General features: G+C 50.1%; 6 protein-coding genes across 6 annotated transcripts; 5 read left to right on the forward strand and 1 right to left on the reverse strand.

Annotated features, from left to right (window-relative positions):
* Positions 1–980: 980 nt before the first annotated feature.
* On the forward strand, positions 981–2,236 carry VTN77DRAFT_388 (uncharacterized protein; the record flags this gene model as incomplete). Its single annotated transcript, XM_069419876.1, has 3 exons — positions 981–1,471; positions 1,560–2,047; positions 2,118–2,236. The coding sequence occupies 3 exons, from the start codon at positions 981–983 to the stop codon at positions 2,234–2,236; spliced, it is 1,098 nt and encodes a 365-aa protein (XP_069280449.1).
* Positions 2,237–4,388: 2,152 nt separating this feature from the next.
* On the forward strand, positions 4,389–5,893 carry VTN77DRAFT_389 (uncharacterized protein; the record flags this gene model as incomplete). The annotated part of the gene is made up of 4 exons (XM_069419887.1): positions 4,389–4,640; positions 4,699–5,208; positions 5,279–5,640; positions 5,728–5,893. The coding sequence occupies 4 exons, from the start codon at positions 4,389–4,391 to the stop codon at positions 5,891–5,893; spliced, it is 1,290 nt and encodes a 429-aa protein (XP_069280450.1).
* Positions 5,894–6,826: 933 nt separating this feature from the next.
* On the forward strand, positions 6,827–7,828 carry VTN77DRAFT_390 (uncharacterized protein; the record flags this gene model as incomplete). The annotated part of the gene is made up of 1 exon (XM_069419899.1): positions 6,827–7,828. One exon carries the CDS (start codon positions 6,827–6,829, stop codon positions 7,826–7,828), a length of 1,002 nt encoding a protein of 333 aa, XP_069280451.1.
* A 2,203-nt stretch (positions 7,829–10,031) lies between these two features.
* Positions 10,032–11,512, forward strand: VTN77DRAFT_391 (uncharacterized protein; the record flags this gene model as incomplete). The annotated part of the gene is made up of 10 exons (XM_069419910.1): positions 10,032–10,091; positions 10,144–10,178; positions 10,232–10,317; positions 10,392–10,553; positions 10,603–10,625; positions 10,674–10,711; positions 10,766–10,903; positions 10,956–11,205; positions 11,255–11,412; positions 11,482–11,512. The coding sequence occupies 10 exons, from the start codon at positions 10,032–10,034 to the stop codon at positions 11,510–11,512; spliced, it is 981 nt and encodes a 326-aa protein (XP_069280452.1).
* Positions 11,513–12,616: 1,104 nt separating this feature from the next.
* Positions 12,617–14,440, forward strand: VTN77DRAFT_392 (uncharacterized protein; the record flags this gene model as incomplete). The annotated part of the gene is made up of 1 exon (XM_069419921.1): positions 12,617–14,440. The coding sequence occupies one exon, from the start codon at positions 12,617–12,619 to the stop codon at positions 14,438–14,440; it is 1,824 nt and encodes a 607-aa protein (XP_069280453.1).
* Positions 14,441–14,842: 402 nt separating this feature from the next.
* Positions 14,843–19,150, reverse strand: VTN77DRAFT_393 (uncharacterized protein; the record flags this gene model as incomplete). The annotated part of the gene is made up of 11 exons (XM_069419932.1): positions 14,843–14,915; positions 15,000–15,142; positions 15,252–15,886; positions 15,939–16,029; positions 16,097–16,214; positions 16,269–16,739; positions 16,793–17,056; positions 17,191–17,197; positions 17,338–17,563; positions 18,698–19,037; positions 19,089–19,150. The coding sequence occupies 11 exons, from the start codon at positions 19,148–19,150 to the stop codon at positions 14,843–14,845; spliced, it is 2,430 nt and encodes an 809-aa protein (XP_069280454.1).
* Positions 19,151–19,967: the final 817 nt, after the last annotated feature.

A 19,967-nucleotide genomic window follows, 5' to 3' on the forward strand; every position in this document is an offset into this window, starting at 1 on the left:
CAAATTCCAATCTGTCCACTGTCGAGAGGAGAGCGCATTAGCTACCTTGTGGAATTGAATTGTAATCAGAGAGCTCATCTTGTGCATTTTTATTATTATTATTTTTTTTTATAATTATCTGAAGAAAAAAAAAGAAAATGCCAAACGACTTCCTTTCCTAGCAACACTGGTCGTGATCTATGAGGTATACAATGGCCTCTGCTTTCCACGGTGCTGGGCCCGGAGCGGATGGAGGACAGTAATGACTGTGCGCTACTTGCTGGATTGGGATGCGAGACCCTTTTTGGGGACCAGGAGGACTGACTAAACGACGCCTAACTCGTAGGCGAACCCACCCAATCTCAAGCATCCTGCTCCTCCACCTCGCTAGCTCTCCGAATTCTGCGCCGGCGCCGTTTAGGAGTCTAAGCTAAGCGGACCAAGTAACGATCTGCAGCCTCCCCCGACGGAACGTCGTCAGTGGCACAGGCCCACATCTCTAATCCACCTGTTGTTGATGACTGCCTTGCCTGCTGGCCTGCCTCTTCGACATAGAAACCGCTTGGAATCCATGTTTCTTCTTTTTCTTAAGCTACGCCGATCCCCTTCCCCAGACCCAACCTAATTCTCTTCTTCTTCCTGCATGGTGCAGCCATCACCCTGGGAAGGCAACAGGAGAAAGATCAGAACAACAACCGATAAAGACGAGGGGACGGAGTACGCTCAGTCCTGTAAACTTACCTCGTGTCCATCAGCGGACATCCTCGAACCAAGCCAACTCACTGTCTGCCCGGGCGCATCGGTTGATCATCGTCTCGATTGACATTGACTCTCCCCCATCGGGGAAACGCAACTCTGGCGTTCCTATCAACGCGCCGACCTTGGGAACTCAATACAACAACACCTTGTCCCTCCTCTCGTCGCTTCGCGAGAGGAGCTTACCGATCAACAGCACCTCCCCGACGCGTCGACAACGGCAGTGACAAAGCTCGTTATCCTCCATGACGATGGTCATTGAGAATCAGAACCGCCAGTACGGCGGTATGGGCTTCGACCACGTCTACCAGAGCAACATGCACCACCACAACCACTCGACACAGTTCAACGATCCATGGACGCATACCTCCTCCCACTCGAACCCTCCGGTCTACTCAACCACGTCGATGGCTAGCAATCAGTTGGCGTTGAACCCCGTCAAGCATGAGGACGTGACCAGGCCTACCGCCATCTCTCTGCCGTACTCCAGCATCCCCGTCTCTGCGCCGTCCCTGGTGACGGGCAGCAACTACTCGACCGCTGGGTATGGAGGATCGGAGATGTTGAACATGCAGCACGAGATGCCGCGATCGACATTTGAGCAGCAGCCAGCACCGTCATACACCACCGCAGCCCCTATCACCACGTTCACGCCTGCCAACTACCCGTCTTTGAATTACGCGCAGTCTCTCCACCCTCCGCAACCGCATCAGGATAGAAGCAGGCTATCTCATCCGTACGTGTTCCCTCCATCTCCAGTGTTTCGGAGGGCCGGAGACAACAATACCTGGCATTGTTGTTCGGTGCTGACTCTGGTCTCATAGGAGCGACGCTCGTGTCACTCAACCCCCGACCCAGCAGACGGCCACCTATGCAGACGCCATCGACGCCAGCCGCGGAATGGTTGCCTTGAGCCAGGACTTGACTCCTCGAAATATCTATGCCCCGCGCGGCTCGAGAGGATCAGCTGAGTCCTACGGTTTTCCTTCGACCCACTCATCTATCTCATCTATGTCCTCTGCGGGCAATTACCCCTACTACAGTGCGTCCGTCGCGTCGGTGGAATCATCCGTCACCGACTACAGCTCCACGACCTCGGAATCTTACGACCAGCTGCCATCGCGAACATTGCCACGGCCCACCGGTCTCATGGCCGGCGGCGCCCCTCCAGGACCCCAGTCGATGATGAGCCAGTTCAGCTCAAAGATGCCATCCAACACGCAGAAAAAGCACAAATGCAAGGTGTGCGACAAACGCTTTACGCGTCCATCATCTTTGCAGACACACATGTACAGTCACACTGGCGAGAAACGTAAGTGTTTTCTCTTTTGGACCGTGGGCATCCAATCTCCTATTTCAGGGCTGACGGAGCAACGCAACAGCATATGCATGTGACGTTGAAGGCTGTGGCCGACATTTCTCCGTGGTTTCCAACCTCCGCCGACACAAGAAAGTCCACAAGGGCGAAAAGGAGACTGGATCCGGTGAAGAGGAAGAATAAAACCACCCTTTATTTCGCAGTTCAACCGGACCAGGCCGCACGATCGTCCTGCATCTCCATTTTGTCACTTGGCGCGTCGTCCGCTGGTCGAATTAGCGACTTATTACTCTTCCGCGGCGTTCTGTTTCCGGCGTATTGTCCTGGTTGAGTCGTACGCATCGATATCCGGCTTGCAGATGGTTTTCGCATCTTTTTTTTTTCTTTCATCAACCCTGTATAACAGTTTCTTATTTTTTTTTGTGGTTCTTTTTTTTACTGCTGGTCCGGGCTGCGCCCGCCACAGAGATTGATACCCCACCAGGATTGTTTTATGAGGGTTGGACAGGTATACGGCACATTGGCCAAAGCGGGGATCGAATCTGGTGATGGTTTTATTTTACGACGATAGAAGGTTACCTTGGTTTGCCCTGGAAAGTGTTTCGGCATGGCACTTTATTACGGTTCGCATCGCTAGTCCCTTGCTAGACCAGGGATTTGGTTGTTTCTGTTCAGATACCATCTGCAGATGTTATGTTGGTCGATATCCAACCAGTTTTCTCGTTCGCTGCCGTCGCAACTCGCAGGTCGTCGACTATCGCAGGCCATAGCCGCACCGAGCGCGCTACTATCCTCGATGAAGTCATCTAAATTGTTTTCGAGAAAGACCCCATCTTTTCACAGCATTGGGGCTTTTTATCGTTTTCTTTCGACCAAGAAGAGTCGAGTTTTAGTGCAGGCGACTACTACAATATCCATACGAATATGAATCAGGCATTCGTTCTAGAAAGGGGTGAGATCGTGTTACCATTCGGGTCGCATGGTTATGTGATGTATGCGTTTTACATTCTAAGCAGCCTTATTCGCTACCTACAATATTGTTTAATCAGAAGAGAAGAGGAAGTCCATGGTGTACTCCCATCTCGTTCGAAGGGCATTTTAATTTTTTTCCCCCTCCCTTTCCCATGGATGGGTGAGCCATTATTTCTGATCTGATTCGATTAATTATCATCCCTCCGATTGGTCCTATATGTTGGTACTGCTGTTGATCTGACCAGCCGAGGATCATTTCGATGCATACCTATATGTATAGTACATATCATTTACCTACTGATTTGAGTTGACTGACCGTTTTGACACATATCCTGTACTCTAGCCGAAGCAACTGAACCAGTTGATTTATTTTTTTTTTTGCAGATGAGGTTTGTCACACACCAACATCCATATTTATATAAACTGGTGCCCTGGATTTATTTCTCTTACGTGAAGCCAATACCTCACTCGATTGTGGGATAAAAAAAAAAGGAATCAAGATGGACACTTTTACGCGTTCTGCAGTGCAATGCAGCAAGAGGCGCCGCAAGGATTGTAAAAATATATATGAAGTGCCTGGGTACTCCGTACCTAACTGTGGGGGCTAAATGCTAATTAAGGTTGGCAGATGCTGGAAAGAATCAGTCAGGGTTGCAACCTTACGTGCATCCATGGATTGATTACCTGCCTATTTAAGTAATAGATAATTGCCTATTGGATGTTTTGCTTCCTTTCTTTCGGGATTCCCTTTTTCTGGATCCCGGTACTGTCAACTAAGTTTACTTAGTTACTCAGCTAAGTATTATTGGAGGTCAGGATACGTAATTAGCTAGCTACCAGTGACTAGGATAGTTGTCGATCGATTGATGTACGGAGTGTAGGCAGGAAACTGACTGGTCTTGTCATGACCTTTTTGCAGTTGGCTGGATGGAGAGAATTGTGATTATATTATTAGAAAGCCTATGTAGGAGGCACCAGTCTCGGTTGCCGAATTGGGATGATATGCCGCGCCTGCCAACCACGGTTTAGACGTCGCCTCTATGTACTTGACGTTGGCTTTTACTCATTGGAATCAGCAAGCAATGCGCTTATTCTATCAGCCATGGTGCATCTGCTTTGGTCACATGCCAGCTCCTACGATGAGGTATGCTCAATGCGTCGTGATTGATTGGTTGTCATTGGCGACTTCTTCTCCGCAATATTATTAGCGATGCCCAACATGAATAGCGCTCGTGATTTGACGACAACCACTTGAATTGCCGATCAAAGAGTCACGTCGATGATCTCAGGAACATGATCCTTATCGCCTTGAAACAAAACTGTCGACATCCACGGACTAAATCCATCTGCTAGCTTCGCATCCATGGCGTCCCCTCTCGAAGTAGTGGCGGCCAAGATCTCCGCAGAGGTCGCCACAGTCACTCGACTCCTCCAAGAATGCGGGGCCCCTGCCCCCAGCTTTGCAGAGTCGAGCGCGGTGGTGGTCGGGACGAACACCAAGCCTGCGAACGAGGCAGCATTGCTCAAGGCTAGGAACGAGCTCATCAACGCGGCGCACGATCTCCTACGGCTGGCTCAAGGACCCGTTGACCACCTTGTCACGTTGGCATACGCGGTAAGTCAGGGCCAAATGGCTGATCATTCAGGGTGCTCGCCAATACATTATACACCAGGCTGTCGATACTGCCAACCTCGCCACCGTCGTACGCTTCGAGATCCCCCAGAAGGTCCCGTTTGGTTCAACCATCTCCCTGGCAGACCTGGCGACAGCCACGGGCCTAGATGAAAACGTCCTGACACGCACTGTGCGCTATGCCATTACAAATGGCATCTTTATCGAGCCCGAGCCTGGCCAGATTGCACACACGGCAGCATCTGCAACACTGGCTAAGAACAAGAGCCTCCATGACATGACGGTCTTTAACAGTGGCTTTAGTACACGGATTGTTGTCAGCCTGGCTGATGCTCTCAAGATGCAGGGCCAGCCGAATGCCCCAGAGGCGGCATTCAACGTCTCCTACCCAGGCTATGTGAACCTGTTCGACTACATGGCCAAGAATCCCGAGGCCAGTCAGGGCTACTTCAACTATCTTGATGGTCGAGGAAAGCTCCCACGCTATGCAGTGGACAACGTTGTCCGGTCATGGGACTGGGAGTCCGTGGCATCCGGAATTATTGTGGACGTCTGTACACTCTTTACTAATACCCCATCTAGATGAGAATCTGGCCCTGACTTAATATCTCCCCTCCCAGGTCGGCGGCGCCTCGGGCTATAACAGCATCGCTCTCGCGCGCCATCTCCCGCGCGCCAAATTCTACGTGGAGGACATCAACGTGGAGGGACTCAAGATGGGTCGCGAGACCGTGGCCCAAGACCCGGATCTCCAGCAGCGCATTACCTTTACGGAGCATGACTTCTTCGAGCCGCAGCCTGTCCAGGCGGATGTCTACTTCTTCCGACATGTCCTGCATGACTGGTCGGATGCTGACTGCGTGCGCATCCTGCGGGCACTACTGCCTGCACTCAAGGACGGCGCCCGAGTCTTGGTCTCGGAGGGTGTGATGCCTGAGCCTCCAGCTACCCGAAGCGCGTTGCTAGAGGACAAGCAAGTTCGGTAGGTCGATTAACTCTGACGTCGAAGGATACGCTTTTTTTTTTCCGCTCGAGAATAATGCTAACCAGGGAAAATTGTTGGCTGCAGCATCGACGACCACGTCATGCTAGCGGCCCATGTAGCGCGCGAGCGGAGTGTCGAGGAGTATACGAAGCTCTTCGAGATAGCAGATGACGGGTTTTCGTTCGTAGCCGTGCACAACAAGCCTGGTGTGCACAACTCGCTCATCGAGTATAAATTCACGAAGCAGTAGAGAAGGGATGATGATGATGATTGTGGGATCCTGATTCGAACAATATCTAAGTACAGTACATACCAAAACGAGAAACTTTATATAATATCATATAATCCGTATAGGGTTATGGTAGCAAATCTGACTATCTAGTACATAACGCTGATAAATGAGGCTAAGTCGAGCAGCAGCTTGATTGATGGGTGATCTTATTTTTATGAGACACTGGAACGGGGTCTGAGCGCGCTCACCCCTCGAAGGAGCTACTGCAATGGACGAATAATAATACAAATAATAATAACAGCAGGTTGTTGGACGGCTTCGCGGCCAATAGGCCGCACGCACTATTATCTAGGTGCCCTATCGATCTGGTATGGCTGAGCTTTAATAATTTAAGCGTTCAAAACCAAAAAAAGTATCCAATACTAGATCACGCATTTTGTTGCAGACACCATGACATCTACTCTGTACTTAGCGAATCTGAACAGTGGCCCGCCAACACAATTCTATATTTATTAACACCTTGTAACTTTACCTTACTTTGACTTTCTGGTATGTGATATGCAGCGAATGAATGACCAACCTGTTGGATAGCATCCAATGTTAACTTGATAATGCGCGCACTTCTGGCAAGAAATTAGATTCGGTCTCATTATTCACCTAGTTGACCCTTTTTTTTTTCCTTCTTGTTTTCCTCGCCAAGCCGTCTCGTCTCGTCTCGTCTCATCTCGCTCGGCATTCATGTTGAACCAACCAACACTGACACCTGGCTCATCATCCTCTTGGTGATCTAAACACCCGCGCGGGATTAGGTAGGTATCTCGCCAACCCCGAAACGAAACTGCGATATCCATATCCTCCAGTTCTTCTTTCTTTATTGACCAGATCTTCCGAGCTCAGCTCGTCGACCCCTTTCAACGATTAACGATCAACGATCAACGATTGATTACCACCATGAAGGCCGTCAAGGCCACGATGAAGGCCCTCTACTCCACCGCCAACACCGAGCCCCTCGTGTGCAGGCTCGCCGTCGCCGAACGGCCCGTTCCCGATCTGCGCCCATCTACCGTATTGGTGAAGGTCCATGCCAGCGGGGTCAACCCCAGCGATGCCGCAAACGGCCTGAGGAACCTCTTCGGCTGTCCCAAGCCTAATATCCCCGGTCGGGACTTTGCTGGCGTCGTGTATGCTTCTCATTCCCATGCGGCATTGCCGGCGGGGACGCCTGTCTATGGGACCTCAGGCAATGCGCTCTCCTTCACGCAGGATGGCACTGCGGCGGAATTTGTTCTCGTGCCGGAAGCCGCGGTCGTGCCGAAGCCTAGTCGTTTGTCCTTTGCGCAGGCCGGCGCCGTCGGTGTCCCCTATACGACAGCTCTCCTGGCCCTCGAGGCAGCGCGCACACGACCAGGCGTCGATGCGGTTCTCGTGCTAGGGGCCACGGGCTCTGTTGGTCGGGCGGCCGTACGCATTGCCCGCACCTGGGGCTGCCCCGTCGTGACAGCCTCGCGGCGAGACAGCACCGATATCAACATCCTCTCGGACCCGGACTTGCAGGGCGTGCGGCCCCATCTGGGAGGCAAAGGGCCGGACGTGGTGATCGACGCAGTGGGCTCGGCGACGCTGATGAGCAGGGCGATGACGATCCTGGCCCCGCGCGGACGGTACTGCGTCCTGGCCGGGTTCAAGGGCGAGCCACCGGAGTACGGGCTCAATCTGGTGAGCCTCTACCGCAACGCCCACACGATCTGCGGCGTGAATTCAATCGCGCAGTCGCCTGAGGAGGTGGGCGACCTGATGAGGCGGCTTGCCGTCATGTTTGACGAGATGGGCTTGGAGCCGCCGGCTGAGGACGAGCTGATTCCGGTCCCGATCGAGAAGGGGGTCGAGGCGTACGAGGAGGCGATGAAGTTTACGGGGAAGAAGCACGTTATTTTGTTTGGAGAGAGCAGTTAGATGGGACTTGACTTGCCGTACAGTACCTTCCTGCGAGGTGAAGTGAAATGGCGGTTGTAGATGAGAGGAGATTTCGATTCAAGAATCCCTTCCAAAGGGGAGAGGCATGACTAGATTGTATTTCCTGGGCAGTTATTCTATATCTTTATAGAATTGGAGGAAGAGTTGGGTTAGCATCTTCGGGATTTTCCGCGGGAGAGGCTGGAACCGTGGACGTTACGAGGTCGTCGTATACTCAACTTCCTCCTTGAACCGCCCTTAATTCAGAGATCCAGAGATTCAGAGACCTGGAGATGGAAACTTGGAAGTATGTGGAAGACGATAGCTGATACAATTCCAGTGATTCCTGTCTTGATGATGGCCACTCTATTGTTCGACTCTGCGCTTGCATGTTCGTGATTTTTCCCAATGACATGGGAGGTCTCATTGCTCTGTACGGTGAACCTTCTTACCTCAATGGCCCAGCTTCTTTTCATGGATGTTATAAGTGACATAACATAACCTTGTGCGCTGTGTGTCTAGAACGTAATGTTCAACTATCCCACCGTGGGAGGGGATAACCAAATCGCGTTCAGGGCATGAGTTTCGGGTTGGAAAAGAACTGTCTATAAAGGGCTGCATCTGGAAAAGCTTCCCCAACAGTCAGAATGCCGGTGCATCCACCGTTTCCTGCCAGAACGATAGGAGTAAAAGAAAGTGGCCTCGTTGATCAGCTCGGGAAACTGGCGGAGACAGATGCCTTCCAATTCATTTGGCGAGTAATTTTCGAGATTGTCCTTGCTGTCGACGTTTCTTGCCACTCATACCTCCGACATTGACGGACAGACAGGAACTATTTTGCTTCAGTTTGCGTGCCCTGCCTTAAATGCCAAAATAATCTATGCTAGCGGGATTATTTTGCATTTCCGCGAGGCACTAACACAAATGCCATGTGGGGTTTGATTTGATCGCTTGTCGTGACTGCAGCAAAGGTTATAGTATAGGTCCGACCTGTCATATACATGCAAGCTCTGCAACTCGATGATCCTGGAATACAGAGTACAGAGTATGGATAAATGAAACTGGTCGGCTATCGCGGGGAAGTGGCTGCATTAAGTAACGGTTCCGCGGCCTGTCCCGCTGACCTGCTTCCTAAGAAGGTACCTATTATTGTGTCTATCTCAGAGGTCCACTTGCCATGTCATGAGTTTGTTTCTTGTCTTGATATTCTTGTCTAGTTATGCAGTTTCAGCGTTCTTTCAAGTTCTTGATTTCTCCATCTGACCCCTCTGTGGTGCAACTTCATTGGAACAAAAGTAAAGACCACACCCACCATTCTTGAGCGGAAACGAGGAGAACAAAATAAAGAAAAGAGAAGTGATACAGACAGGACAGAGTTATTAGGTCATTGAAAGAAAGTGGGGCATAGTTTTAATAGAATACTCGTACACTTCCACTATCAAGTCCAAAAATCATGCCCCCGCAACAAGGTTACAAGAACTTGATGCCCTTAATCTATAAAAGGATAAGGGTGGGTCCCCGGCTAATATGACAGGCGCACTGACCACCTCCACATGGCAAAGCAGATATCTGCCAGGAGAAAGCCAGCGAATCCAAGGCCCAACCTCGGGAATTTGCTATATGATTCGGAGCTCTTCTGCAGGCACCATAGGGCAGGATCTGGATGCTAGTAAGGTGGCTGAATTCTCTAAGTTTTGAAACTTCCTAGGAGAAGAACTCCATCTGTCCACATCACGGCCAACTTGCTTTGCTGCAATATATATGTGCCGTTTTACTTTAATACTCCGTACGGAGTACATGAGCCGGAGTGTCAAGACAGAGGTCGAAACGTTGACCAACAGCAGCCCATGCCTATCTTGAAAATAACAGCGCTGGACTGACTTGGCATGTGCTACTAATGTAGTTTTATTGATGCCATTGTAGATGCTACCAGCTGAAGTGACCGATGGTGTCAGTACGGACATGCAATATACCATTCCGCAGTCACAGAGAGGAGTCAATGAGTCATGGATCTACAGGAATCTGATTCGTGTCAACGAAACGGTAAAGGCAGGGTAACCTCAGGCGGTCATAAAGAGCAGCCATTCGATCACGGCGCATTCTTCCCTAAATACCACATTATTTTCGTATCGCGCGTCCAGGACTTTGACGGAGAGTTGTTGCTTTTGCCTCATTTTGTGCTATCACCAAAACACAACCCAATATGGCAGAAGTTCGAGCGCAAAACCACCAGGTTCAACCTGCCGTCGAAGTGGACGCTCAGGTTCGTAAAGAAAATCCAATATTTCTTGACAGCAACTTTTAACGGACCTTAGGCTACCGATAATAATTCTACTTATGGGCACGAGATGTTGGTGACAAATTTTCTATGTTTATTGCAATTATGCAACTGACATCTACCAGCTCAAGCTGCAGCACCTCCTTAGCCTCTTCTGTGCTGAATTACCGCCATGAGAACGGCATGCGCTACCATGGTTATCGTGATGGCAGTAAGACCCAGCCATTCTTCCAGGATTACCCCAGAATTCTGCAGTCTTACAGTTTATTAATAACCTACTGGAAGGTTACCTCCTACCCAATGATAAGGAAGAGGCCGATCGCTTAGACATAATGCATGAGATAACGCTTACAATAATGGGGAGGAAACTATTTCTTGCACCTATTGGATCACCACAGCGAGTTCTTGACCTTGCTACTGGGACTGGGATATGGGCAATTGCGTTTGGTAAGCCATTGGACAGGACGCCTTTTTATTCTCGAGACTTATCTTGTAGCCGATGAGTACACTTCTGCAGAGGTAAGTATCCCTCCTGCCATGGAATCAGCATCTAGCTAAGATACCTAGGTCATTGGCAACGATCTGAGTCCTACCCAGCCATCTATGTTAGTAAGAGTTTCTATTCTCTGTCGAACAGGTATTAAAGAATGACTTTATAGGGTCCCACCAAATCTGAGATTTCTCGTTGACGATATTGAATCTGAATGGCTATACGACAGTCCATTTGACTTCATCCATGCCCGCTATCTGGCCTACTCTATCAAGGATTTCAGGAAATTGATAAAGCAATGTTATAAGTACGGTTTCTCGACTACTTTCGTCTTAGGTGTTGCTGACTTGCTTTACTAGCTATACTAAGCCTGGAGGCTGGGTGGAATTTCAGGACTGGGATGCACATATGCGGTCTGAGGATGGAACCACCAAAGGCACAGAAATTGAGCATTATTTCAAAGTACTATATGCTGCCTTTGAGAAGGCGGGATATCATACCAGACCTGGGCCCTACCTGGAGGAATGGTTTCGTGAAGCAGGGTTTGTGGACATCCATGTCCAGAAATACCTGGTGCCAATGGGAGTCTGGCCCAAAGACCCACATTATGTACGTTTCTACCTTCTTTACTTTTTTAACTCTTGCTAACTTCTCGCAGAAAAAGATTGGGACTTGGAATCTCCTACAGGCTGAGTCTGGTGCCAAGGCAGCTGCTGTGGCTGTATTGACAAGATTCGAATCATGGAAGCCTGAGGAAGTAACTGTTCTGGCAGCTGAAGCTTTGAATGATATCAAAAATCCTATAATCCATGGATTGTTTGACTTGCAAATTGAGTCCTTGATTGTCCTTTCTGTTTCTTTTTGAGATCTAACTGCTGGTTATAGTTGTGTTGTGTATGGCCGGAAGCCCGAGTGAACCACCCTGAGAATTTGCATCATGATATTGTCAGCGTCGGTTACCCGAGCCTGGGAAAGGTGATGGAATCTGATCGACCTTCTAGAGTTTGGGCATATAATCTGCCTAGATTCTCCCATGATTCTCATCTTCTAGTTATCCAGTTCTTTGTCTAGTTCGTCAAAATCAATCAATCGTCCGATTTGCTTCCGTCAAACAGATATCACACCGACGTCTCTCATTCTTGGTATGTCTCTTTGGAAACTTTGCAAGTTCTTTCTTTCATAATCCTTGGAGATGGATAAGTCTCAGGGACTAACCTAAGGGAACATATTTATCAGCTAATCTACCTTGCTGCCGTATGTAATGTACATACATATGTACAATACTGTTTACTTACCTATTTCTGTACAGTATTGTCTCAGCATACTAGGTATCAAACGAGGTATCAAAATGAGTAAAGGAGCTTATATCTTTGGTGGGGGAAAGTTGGCGAGAAATGCCTCATTAGGCTGGCAAGAGAGGCATGCTACTCTGACCCTAAGCCCTAGCCCTAAGCCCTATGTCTGGAAGAGCCAATACCCTCTGCTGAGACATGATAGGATTATAGTACGTTAACCTAGGTAGTATACCATCTGGCTCACAGTGAGGTGATTATGTGCTCTACCTGTTCAAAGAACCAAAAATATCGTGATGTTTCAGAGGTACCAGTTACCTGCCAGGCAAGTTCAGGGGCTATGGCTCGGGGCTAGGGCTCTCAGTCATGCTTCATGCTCCCCCTTAGATCTTCGCCGAGACTCACACCCACGTTCTTCCTTTGAACCCTTCTGAACTCGTCGTCCTTAAGACTTTCTTTTTTGTTTATTTTTTTTATTTCAGAATCAGCTGAGATGTCCCAGTTCCAAGACCTGCAGGCAACCATCGCCCTGCTTGTTTCTATGGTTGACAAAGGTCGACTGTCTGGTGGATGTCTGGATAGCTACAACTCATCTCTTCATCCTTCGTACTTCTCGCTTTTCTCATCTTCAGAGCTTAACCAGGATCCCTCCTTATCGACTCGCTGGAATACTGCTGACTGACGATTCCTGATCAAAACGCGCGTATCTCTCTTCCCCACGTTGCAAAATGTCGTCTCAACAAGACGAAGGAAGTCAGCCACGCAGCGAAGGACAGCGTCCTGCAAGCAACGCAGAATCCAGGCCTGACAGCCATTACACGAAAGGATACTCGCTATTCTCCCTGCTCAAGGAGTTGCATCAAATCTCCTCGAAAATCGAAACCCACCCTGGCGTAGCGTTGACAGCCCCTGGAGCTCCAGTGAACAGAACCTATCCTCAACACATCGTCGTGTGGGATGACTTCCTCCGCGCGCAGGAGGAGGTCTGGGATGCCTTCCTGAGCGAAGCCACATTTATCTGTCAGGACGTGTTTGGGCGCCACAATTCGGTCCTGTGGAACTCGATCCACTGGCGCAACAACCGGCGGATCCTTTACGAAGGGGACGTCGAAGAGCTTCACAACAGCATGGTCGAGCACGTTGTGCAGTGGATCGTATCCGAACTGCACCGGAACGAATGCCTTCGAGAGCGGTTCAGTCTCGCGGACGACAAACCCAGCTTCAGGAGTCGCAAGGATGGCGACTATCATTTCTGTATCCAGAGGCGAAACAATGAACAGCGCATCCCGATCTTTGCGATCGAATTCAAGACCCCCAAGAAGTTGAGCGTGCCTGTGCTCATCGCAGGCTTTCAGGAGATGCAGCCGGCTCGCGACGTGATTGACAAAAAGCCGGATAGCTTTGAAAGCTGGGCCAAGCGCCTTGTTGCCGCTGCCATCACGGAATTCTACTCGTACATGGTCAGTCGCGGAGTCCGTCACGGGTATATTTTCACGGGAGAAGCCTTTCTGTTCCTGCACATCCCTTACGACGACCCGTCCAGCGCTCAGTGCCACCTGTCCATTCCTAGTCGCGACGTCGTCGATGGCGACGAGCACCATCTCCGTCGCACAGCGGTGGCCCAAGTGCTCACCTTCACCCTCCATGCCATGAGAGCGTCCACGCCCTTGCAGACATGGTACGACACCGCCAGCCGAATGGAGACGTGGAAGGTCCGGTACATGGACGTGCTGGAGGCCATTCCGAAATCGATTCGCACAAAACTTCCTCCTTCGTTGGAATATAAACCGCTGGGATTGAAGTCACCCTCCGGGACGCGTTACCACCTACGAAGCCGCGACCATTCCGACGGAGAACTAGACGGCGATGGACGAGGACGCGTCACCAGAGAATACTGCACGATGGCCTGCCTACGCGGCCTGGTAACCGACGGCGCCCTGGATCGCCAGTGTCCGAACGTGCGTCAGCACGGGTCTCGCAAGCAGCCCTTCAGCGCCGAGGAATTCATCCGACGGCTGCAGCACCAGCTCGACGAGGACCCCGATCGAGAATTCGAACCGCTCCATATCCGCGGCAACACGGGCTTCCTACTCAAGGCCAGCTTGGTCTCGCACGGCTACACGGTGACTATCAAAGCGGCCACTGCCCGCGGAGCGGATTACCTGGAACACGAGATCGAAGTGTACAACCGTCTCCGGCCCCTGCAGGGCTTTGACGTGCCAGTCTGCATCGGCGAGTTACGGCCGCAACGCCCCTACTGGTACCACGGCGAGAAGACGGTGCGGATGCTGGTGCTCAGCTGGGCGGGAGTCCGACTCGATTTCGGCATGCTCTATGACGACGACAGCGATGACAAGAAGCAGGTGGACTACGACAGCAAACATGACGCTTGCCTCAAGAGGATCAAGGCCAGGGGCGCCGATGTTGATGACACGACGGCCTGGCGTAATTTCCTCTGGAACGAGGAACTCAACCGTGTGGTCGCGATTGATTTTGAGCGTTTTAGTCTGTCGGGGGAGCCGGATGGAGGGCAGAAGAGGAAGAGGTATTGATATTTATCCCATCTTTGACTCAAAAGGCAAGAGCTAAAGCTTGATTATGTCTAGATAGCCTTACATCACACATGCATATGCAGGTTACCAAATGGACAGACGGGTCAAACCCAAGTCTGGAGAATGTACAGTACCTTGAAACTTAGAAAATAGGAAGAAAAGACTTCCCCTGCGCTTCTTTCAATACTTACTCAGTGAATCAATTGCAATATTATGGCATCGGGAAATATCTGACAATAGAAGGATAAATACGAGTTAGATGTCCTGCAGGCTGGAGATTGTCAGATATACAAGGAATACAAGGATAATTTGAATTTGTACTCAATTTGTAGATCATTCTGACTGCTAGGGCAATCTTCACTGTCAACCAGTTCCAACTTTTTAATTGACAGCGTACTCGCTCTACGGCAATGACAAGAACAAAGCTTTCATCTTGGGGTAGTTTGGCGTCCCCAGTCCCGTCGCCGGGTCCCATCTGTAGTGCAGTCAGCCTGATTCTTTCCGCCCAACTACGATGAAAAGAGGTGGAGTCGCTTTGGTGGACTGGAATGAAACTCACCCTGGGACGGCATGGAAGCCTTCTGTACCACATCCAACATTGGTACCATTCGTGATATCGTTCAGGACGTCCGGGTTGGCGTATAGGACGGGGTTCACAAACCCGACTGGACCTTTCCCAACGGCGAAGCGCTCTTCGTTGATCTAGGGGATTTCATGTTAGTGCAAGCTCCGGTTTGATGAGGCGTTGGATAGGATACAAATCGCGCGGTGATGCGGATGGATCTGCTCATTGCAAGATCGATAGACGTACCAAAGTCAAGACCGAAGCAAACAACGGCGCAGCCAGACTCGTCCCATACCAATAATAGTCGGTACCGTCCAAGTACGCGCGGAAATTGGCTCCGTTTGCGGCGACGTCGGGATACGCTCTTCCGATGCGATTGTACAAGCCCTGCGTAGTGTTGAAGTCGACGCTGAACTCGGAGTAATAGGGATACCCCGGGTCTGCAGTCTCGAAGTACTTGGCAACCGCGGCCTGTTGGTACGACGGCTGGGGGAAGTAATTGGAAAATCCTCCAGAGGAGCTGAAATTCTGGGCTGTGCCGCTCAAATTCACGTGCATGACGCTCTCGGGAATTTCGACTGTCTGGTCCGGGTAGAGCATGGTGCCTCCAACGGAAGTGACGTATGGGCAGTTGGATGGGTACTGCGGGTTGAAAATCGTGCCTTTGGGCCCAAGACAGCCGTTTGCTGATCCGCCATCACCAGGGAATGAGGCGACGCCGTAGTCTCCGGAAGCGATCAAGATGGAAACACCCTGGAGACCGAGCTTCATGAACTCATTGCACTGGCGCTTTGTGTAGTTGATGGGCAGATCAATTTCGGCTTGCCCATACGAAGCACTAATGACGTTGGTGGGCTTGTAGACACCGCATTGTAGCTGGCCTGGAGCAGTGTGAGTATATTTTCAATTTCAAGAAGACCACGGCAGATTTACCCTTATAACCACCAGTTGCAGGATCAGGGTACACAGGATCGATGGATGGATCATCCCCAGTCTCGCCGTAAGCGGTGTAGTTACAGTATGACTGAAGAAGTTAGCCCAAGTCTAGTCTGATAGGGGGGGGGGGGGGGGGGGGGGGGAGGGGCAGGTACTCCATCGAGAGCGTCGAGAAAAGTGTTAAAAAGGTTTGTCGTCGCAACTTCCTCCGGCCCATAAATTTGGTCGTCGGTCTGATAGAGGGTCACATTCTGTGGATAGATTAGGGAATACCTTTTTTCGAGTCAGCAATCCAGTAACAAGCAAGTGGGATTTATGTCTACTGACGCCATGTCGATGTCAATATCCGCTTCACCCCCATTCAAAGGACTATACGCGGGAACAGAATAGTTGGCGCCGTCAATAAGTGCTGGAATGGGGAAGGTGCCCTGGGGAACCCAGGGAGCATATTGTGCGTAGAACAAATTGACATCCCCCTCGTTGAAATAGTCTCCTTGCTCGTAAAGGCCGAGAGAGTTGTTAGGTGTTGCCGAGGTTGCATTCGGAATCTGATACAGAGCCTTGATGCATGTCGGCGTGATATCTGTACCGCAACCTTGCAGATCTTCCGGGAGGTTAGCAGCGGATGGCGGCTTAAACCCCTGGAATGGGGAAGATTTGACAGAGACACGTCTTGGCCGCTTCGGATACCAAGGGGATCCTCGCTTGACCTGGACAGTCCTCTTGACAACCGGCGTAAGTTTGATACCAGGAGTAATGTAGTCGATGTGCGGCTGGAGGTGCTCTGGGACATGGTACCTAGCACATATCAACAAGGCATTCTCTTCAAAGACAGCACAGCGAGCGCTTACTCATCACATCCAACTCGCACTTTAGAACTGAACTTGTGATCATGCTCATAGAATTCCGTAAGCAGCAGTCTCTCAGCTTCGTCCACAGTTGCGTCGAATGCCAACCAGCCCTTGTTCTCAGAGTGCACGATTCGCGAGTCGTGGATTCCGAAAGAGGTGAGCCATTCCTTGACTGCTTCGACGGCCTCGTCGGGCGGGGCAAACATGCGGTGCACCTCCTCTGCCGACCAGTATTGGCCATATTTTGGAGAGTCCGGATGCGAACTGGCATGGATCATCAGCTTCAATCCCAGTCATTCCCCGTCTTGTTTATTGATAGTTCCTCCTCCTCAGCCAGTCGAAACGAGGAAATATGCTTCCGATGCGACGGTGGATCAATGGTAAAGGGTGTCACTTACACTTCCACTGTAAGAACTAGGAGTCAGTCGATGAAAATAAGTTACAATAGGAGTTCAGACTATGTCGATTGACCTGCAGGACAGGCCTGGAGGGTCCAATCATGCTTTAAAATCCACAAAGCTAGGTGGATAAAGGCTGATACATACTCAGGTAGTCATAACCTTTCTCCAGATTGGTCTGGGTCAGGCCAATCCGAATCGGTAACACAGCATCGCGCTCGATGCGAGCGCCCTTGACCCAGTCGGAGGCGGGCTTCAGGCGTCTTTCGTGCAGGACATGCCTGACCTGCTTGACTGACGTGGGGACAGCGTTCGAGAGAGTCGCAATGGCGGCAATGGCGACGAATTGTAGGACCAACATCTTGGGTCGGGCCTGCTCACTCGGTTGTGAGTGAGTGGCATGACGATGGCGGGCGAGGCAGCCCCTTTATGCAAACAGTCCATCGCCGTGAATAGGCACATGAGGGGCGATAGCTCAGGATAGGAAGGAGAATCGACAGGGAGTCATGTGTCGACGGTTTGCCATTGGTGGATTGTGCGGTGCCTGGCCCTTATCTGCCATGGTTGCAGCGGGGAATGCCTCCAAACTTTGTTAAGCCAGTCCCTGATAATAATAGCAATAATATTGCAGCCACTCTACGGACTAGATCGGCTTAATTAATCCTTGCTGAACAATTTTGGGCCCGTATTGCGGAATGTTGCGTGTTTTGATGAAGCACGTGATTCCTGTTTATCTGGCCCTGGCAGGAGATAAAGCTTAACAGGAAAGCTTGGCCTCGGCATGAGCCAATCATTGCGTTGGATATTGTTTAGTCTGATCGAGATAAATGACACGTGCCTGGTCGGCTGTCCCTTTCCAAAACGAGTAACTGATACCAGATAAGCTGGTCACTCCCTCCGGCCCGTGTGCCCCGATATAGACCGGCTCGACAAGGAAAAAGAAAAGATAGACAACGTCAGCGATCCATAACCACCACTCTTCCTCTTCTTCTTCCACCTTTATCTGCGGCACAGCCTGGAAAAAAGACCAGAGAGCCACCTGTGTCAAACGGGCTCGAATCTAAAAAGATGGAAGGGCTTGATGGATGAGTTTAAAATATTGTTGATTAATTGATTTTTCCATTGATGACCTGTCATTAAAACTGAAAACTGAAATAAGTAAAGGATAGACGGGATACGAGGTAAAAACTGGGAATTCGGATTGCAAGACAATGTTGCTTGGCTTGATATCCCGATGCATGATGCCGTTGCTGTCGAGATACGCAATACCTTCAGGACACTGGGAAAGTATCTCAACAACAACTAGTGCTTCCAGTTTCCCGCAATTTTCCAAGTTACCGTGGGGAAGGTACTCCATGATCAAACAAAGGGATTCATTGTCTTCGAGGATGCTGTCATAGAACCTCACAATATTTTTCTGTCCACGGCAATTTGGTCAGCTGGGCGTGTCTGCATAATATCAGGAATATCTCTTGCTTACGTGAGAAAGTTTCCGAAGAGTACTGACCTCCCTGTCGATCTCTGCGAGACTCTTAGGATCTCGAAATCTCTTTGCAGCAAAAACTTCTCCGGTTTCGCTGTGGGCAAACAGGCAAACCTCGCCGAACCCCCCACTCCCGAGATTGTTGACTTCCAGATACGGACCAATGCGTCCGCGGAATTGAATTGGTGTTACATGAAAGCTCATGGAGACTGCTGGACCGGCAGCTAGGAGATATCCGAGGTATTTCCCCAACTTCTGCTCGTATTGCTTCTGGTATTGGCCACGATCAGGGGACCCGAGCCGTAAATGAACAACCTGCGCACTTGATGGTGATGCCTTGCTCGATGACCCGAGACTCGCCAGGCTTCCAGACCATGTTTGTCCCTACCACAATACCATTAGGAGACTTGTTCACCACCAGAGGGATTCCCGATGAAGGGTTGAAGGTGATGGCGAAATGACGCCCAGAAACACCATCTGAGTTTAGAATCACATCAAGTGTTGTCAATTCCAAAGACGAAGCCTTTAGCAATTTCTCTTGTGTGAAGAGCAAAGCTCAGCTGAATAATTATCCCCGGATTCCCGAAGTTTGTGTGCAGATCCATGATACGGTTGACGTTTTGCGGTATTCGCATAGCTCGTACAGTTCCAAGATCGAGAGGAATAAGGTGTAGGATAACATCGCCAAGTGATGGGTGATCCATGATTCTGTGGACAGGCGGCAGATGTCGTATGGTAGTGTCTGCTGATGCGTGAATTCTCCAAAGCTGCAGATGCTGGGTTTATGTCGTGATTCCTGAAAAAGGGAACCAAAGTTATCTGATCACAGGCCGCAAAGGAAAAGAGCTAGGAGAGGGATAGAAGACCATGGGGGGAAAAGATGGAAACTAGGGTTCGATGGATAGGGTTTTTGATGATACTCATGTTTTGAAGAGCTCCCTCAGAGATAATCGTGGGATGCGATGAGATAGTCTGGGAGTCAACAAAGGCAGGTACCAACACATGGTTAAGCAGCTGGCTGTGTCCGATTCTCTTTCACAGATGTCTGCAATAATCAGTTCCGCAACATCGATTGTTTCTAGTTGGCTCGTGGATGACAGGACAAGGAGAATTACTCGTGATATTCGACGAGTTGAATGATTATGTATTTATATAACAAGTCATACGTTCGCAGCAGTCGTTTGGGAAAATAATCTACCTAGGTACTTGTCTATGGCATCAATATGAATAAATGAACATGTAGTTACAGTCAGTTTTTTTTTTTAGCTTACAGATGTACGGATCACGTGTATTC

This window comes from Rasamsonia byssochlamydoides (assembly GCF_041956645.1).
Source record: "Rasamsonia byssochlamydoides strain NRRL 3658 unplaced genomic scaffold VTN77scaffold_10, whole genome shotgun sequence".
Classification (NCBI taxonomy): Eukaryota; Fungi; Ascomycota; class Eurotiomycetes; order Eurotiales; family Trichocomaceae; genus Rasamsonia; species Rasamsonia byssochlamydoides.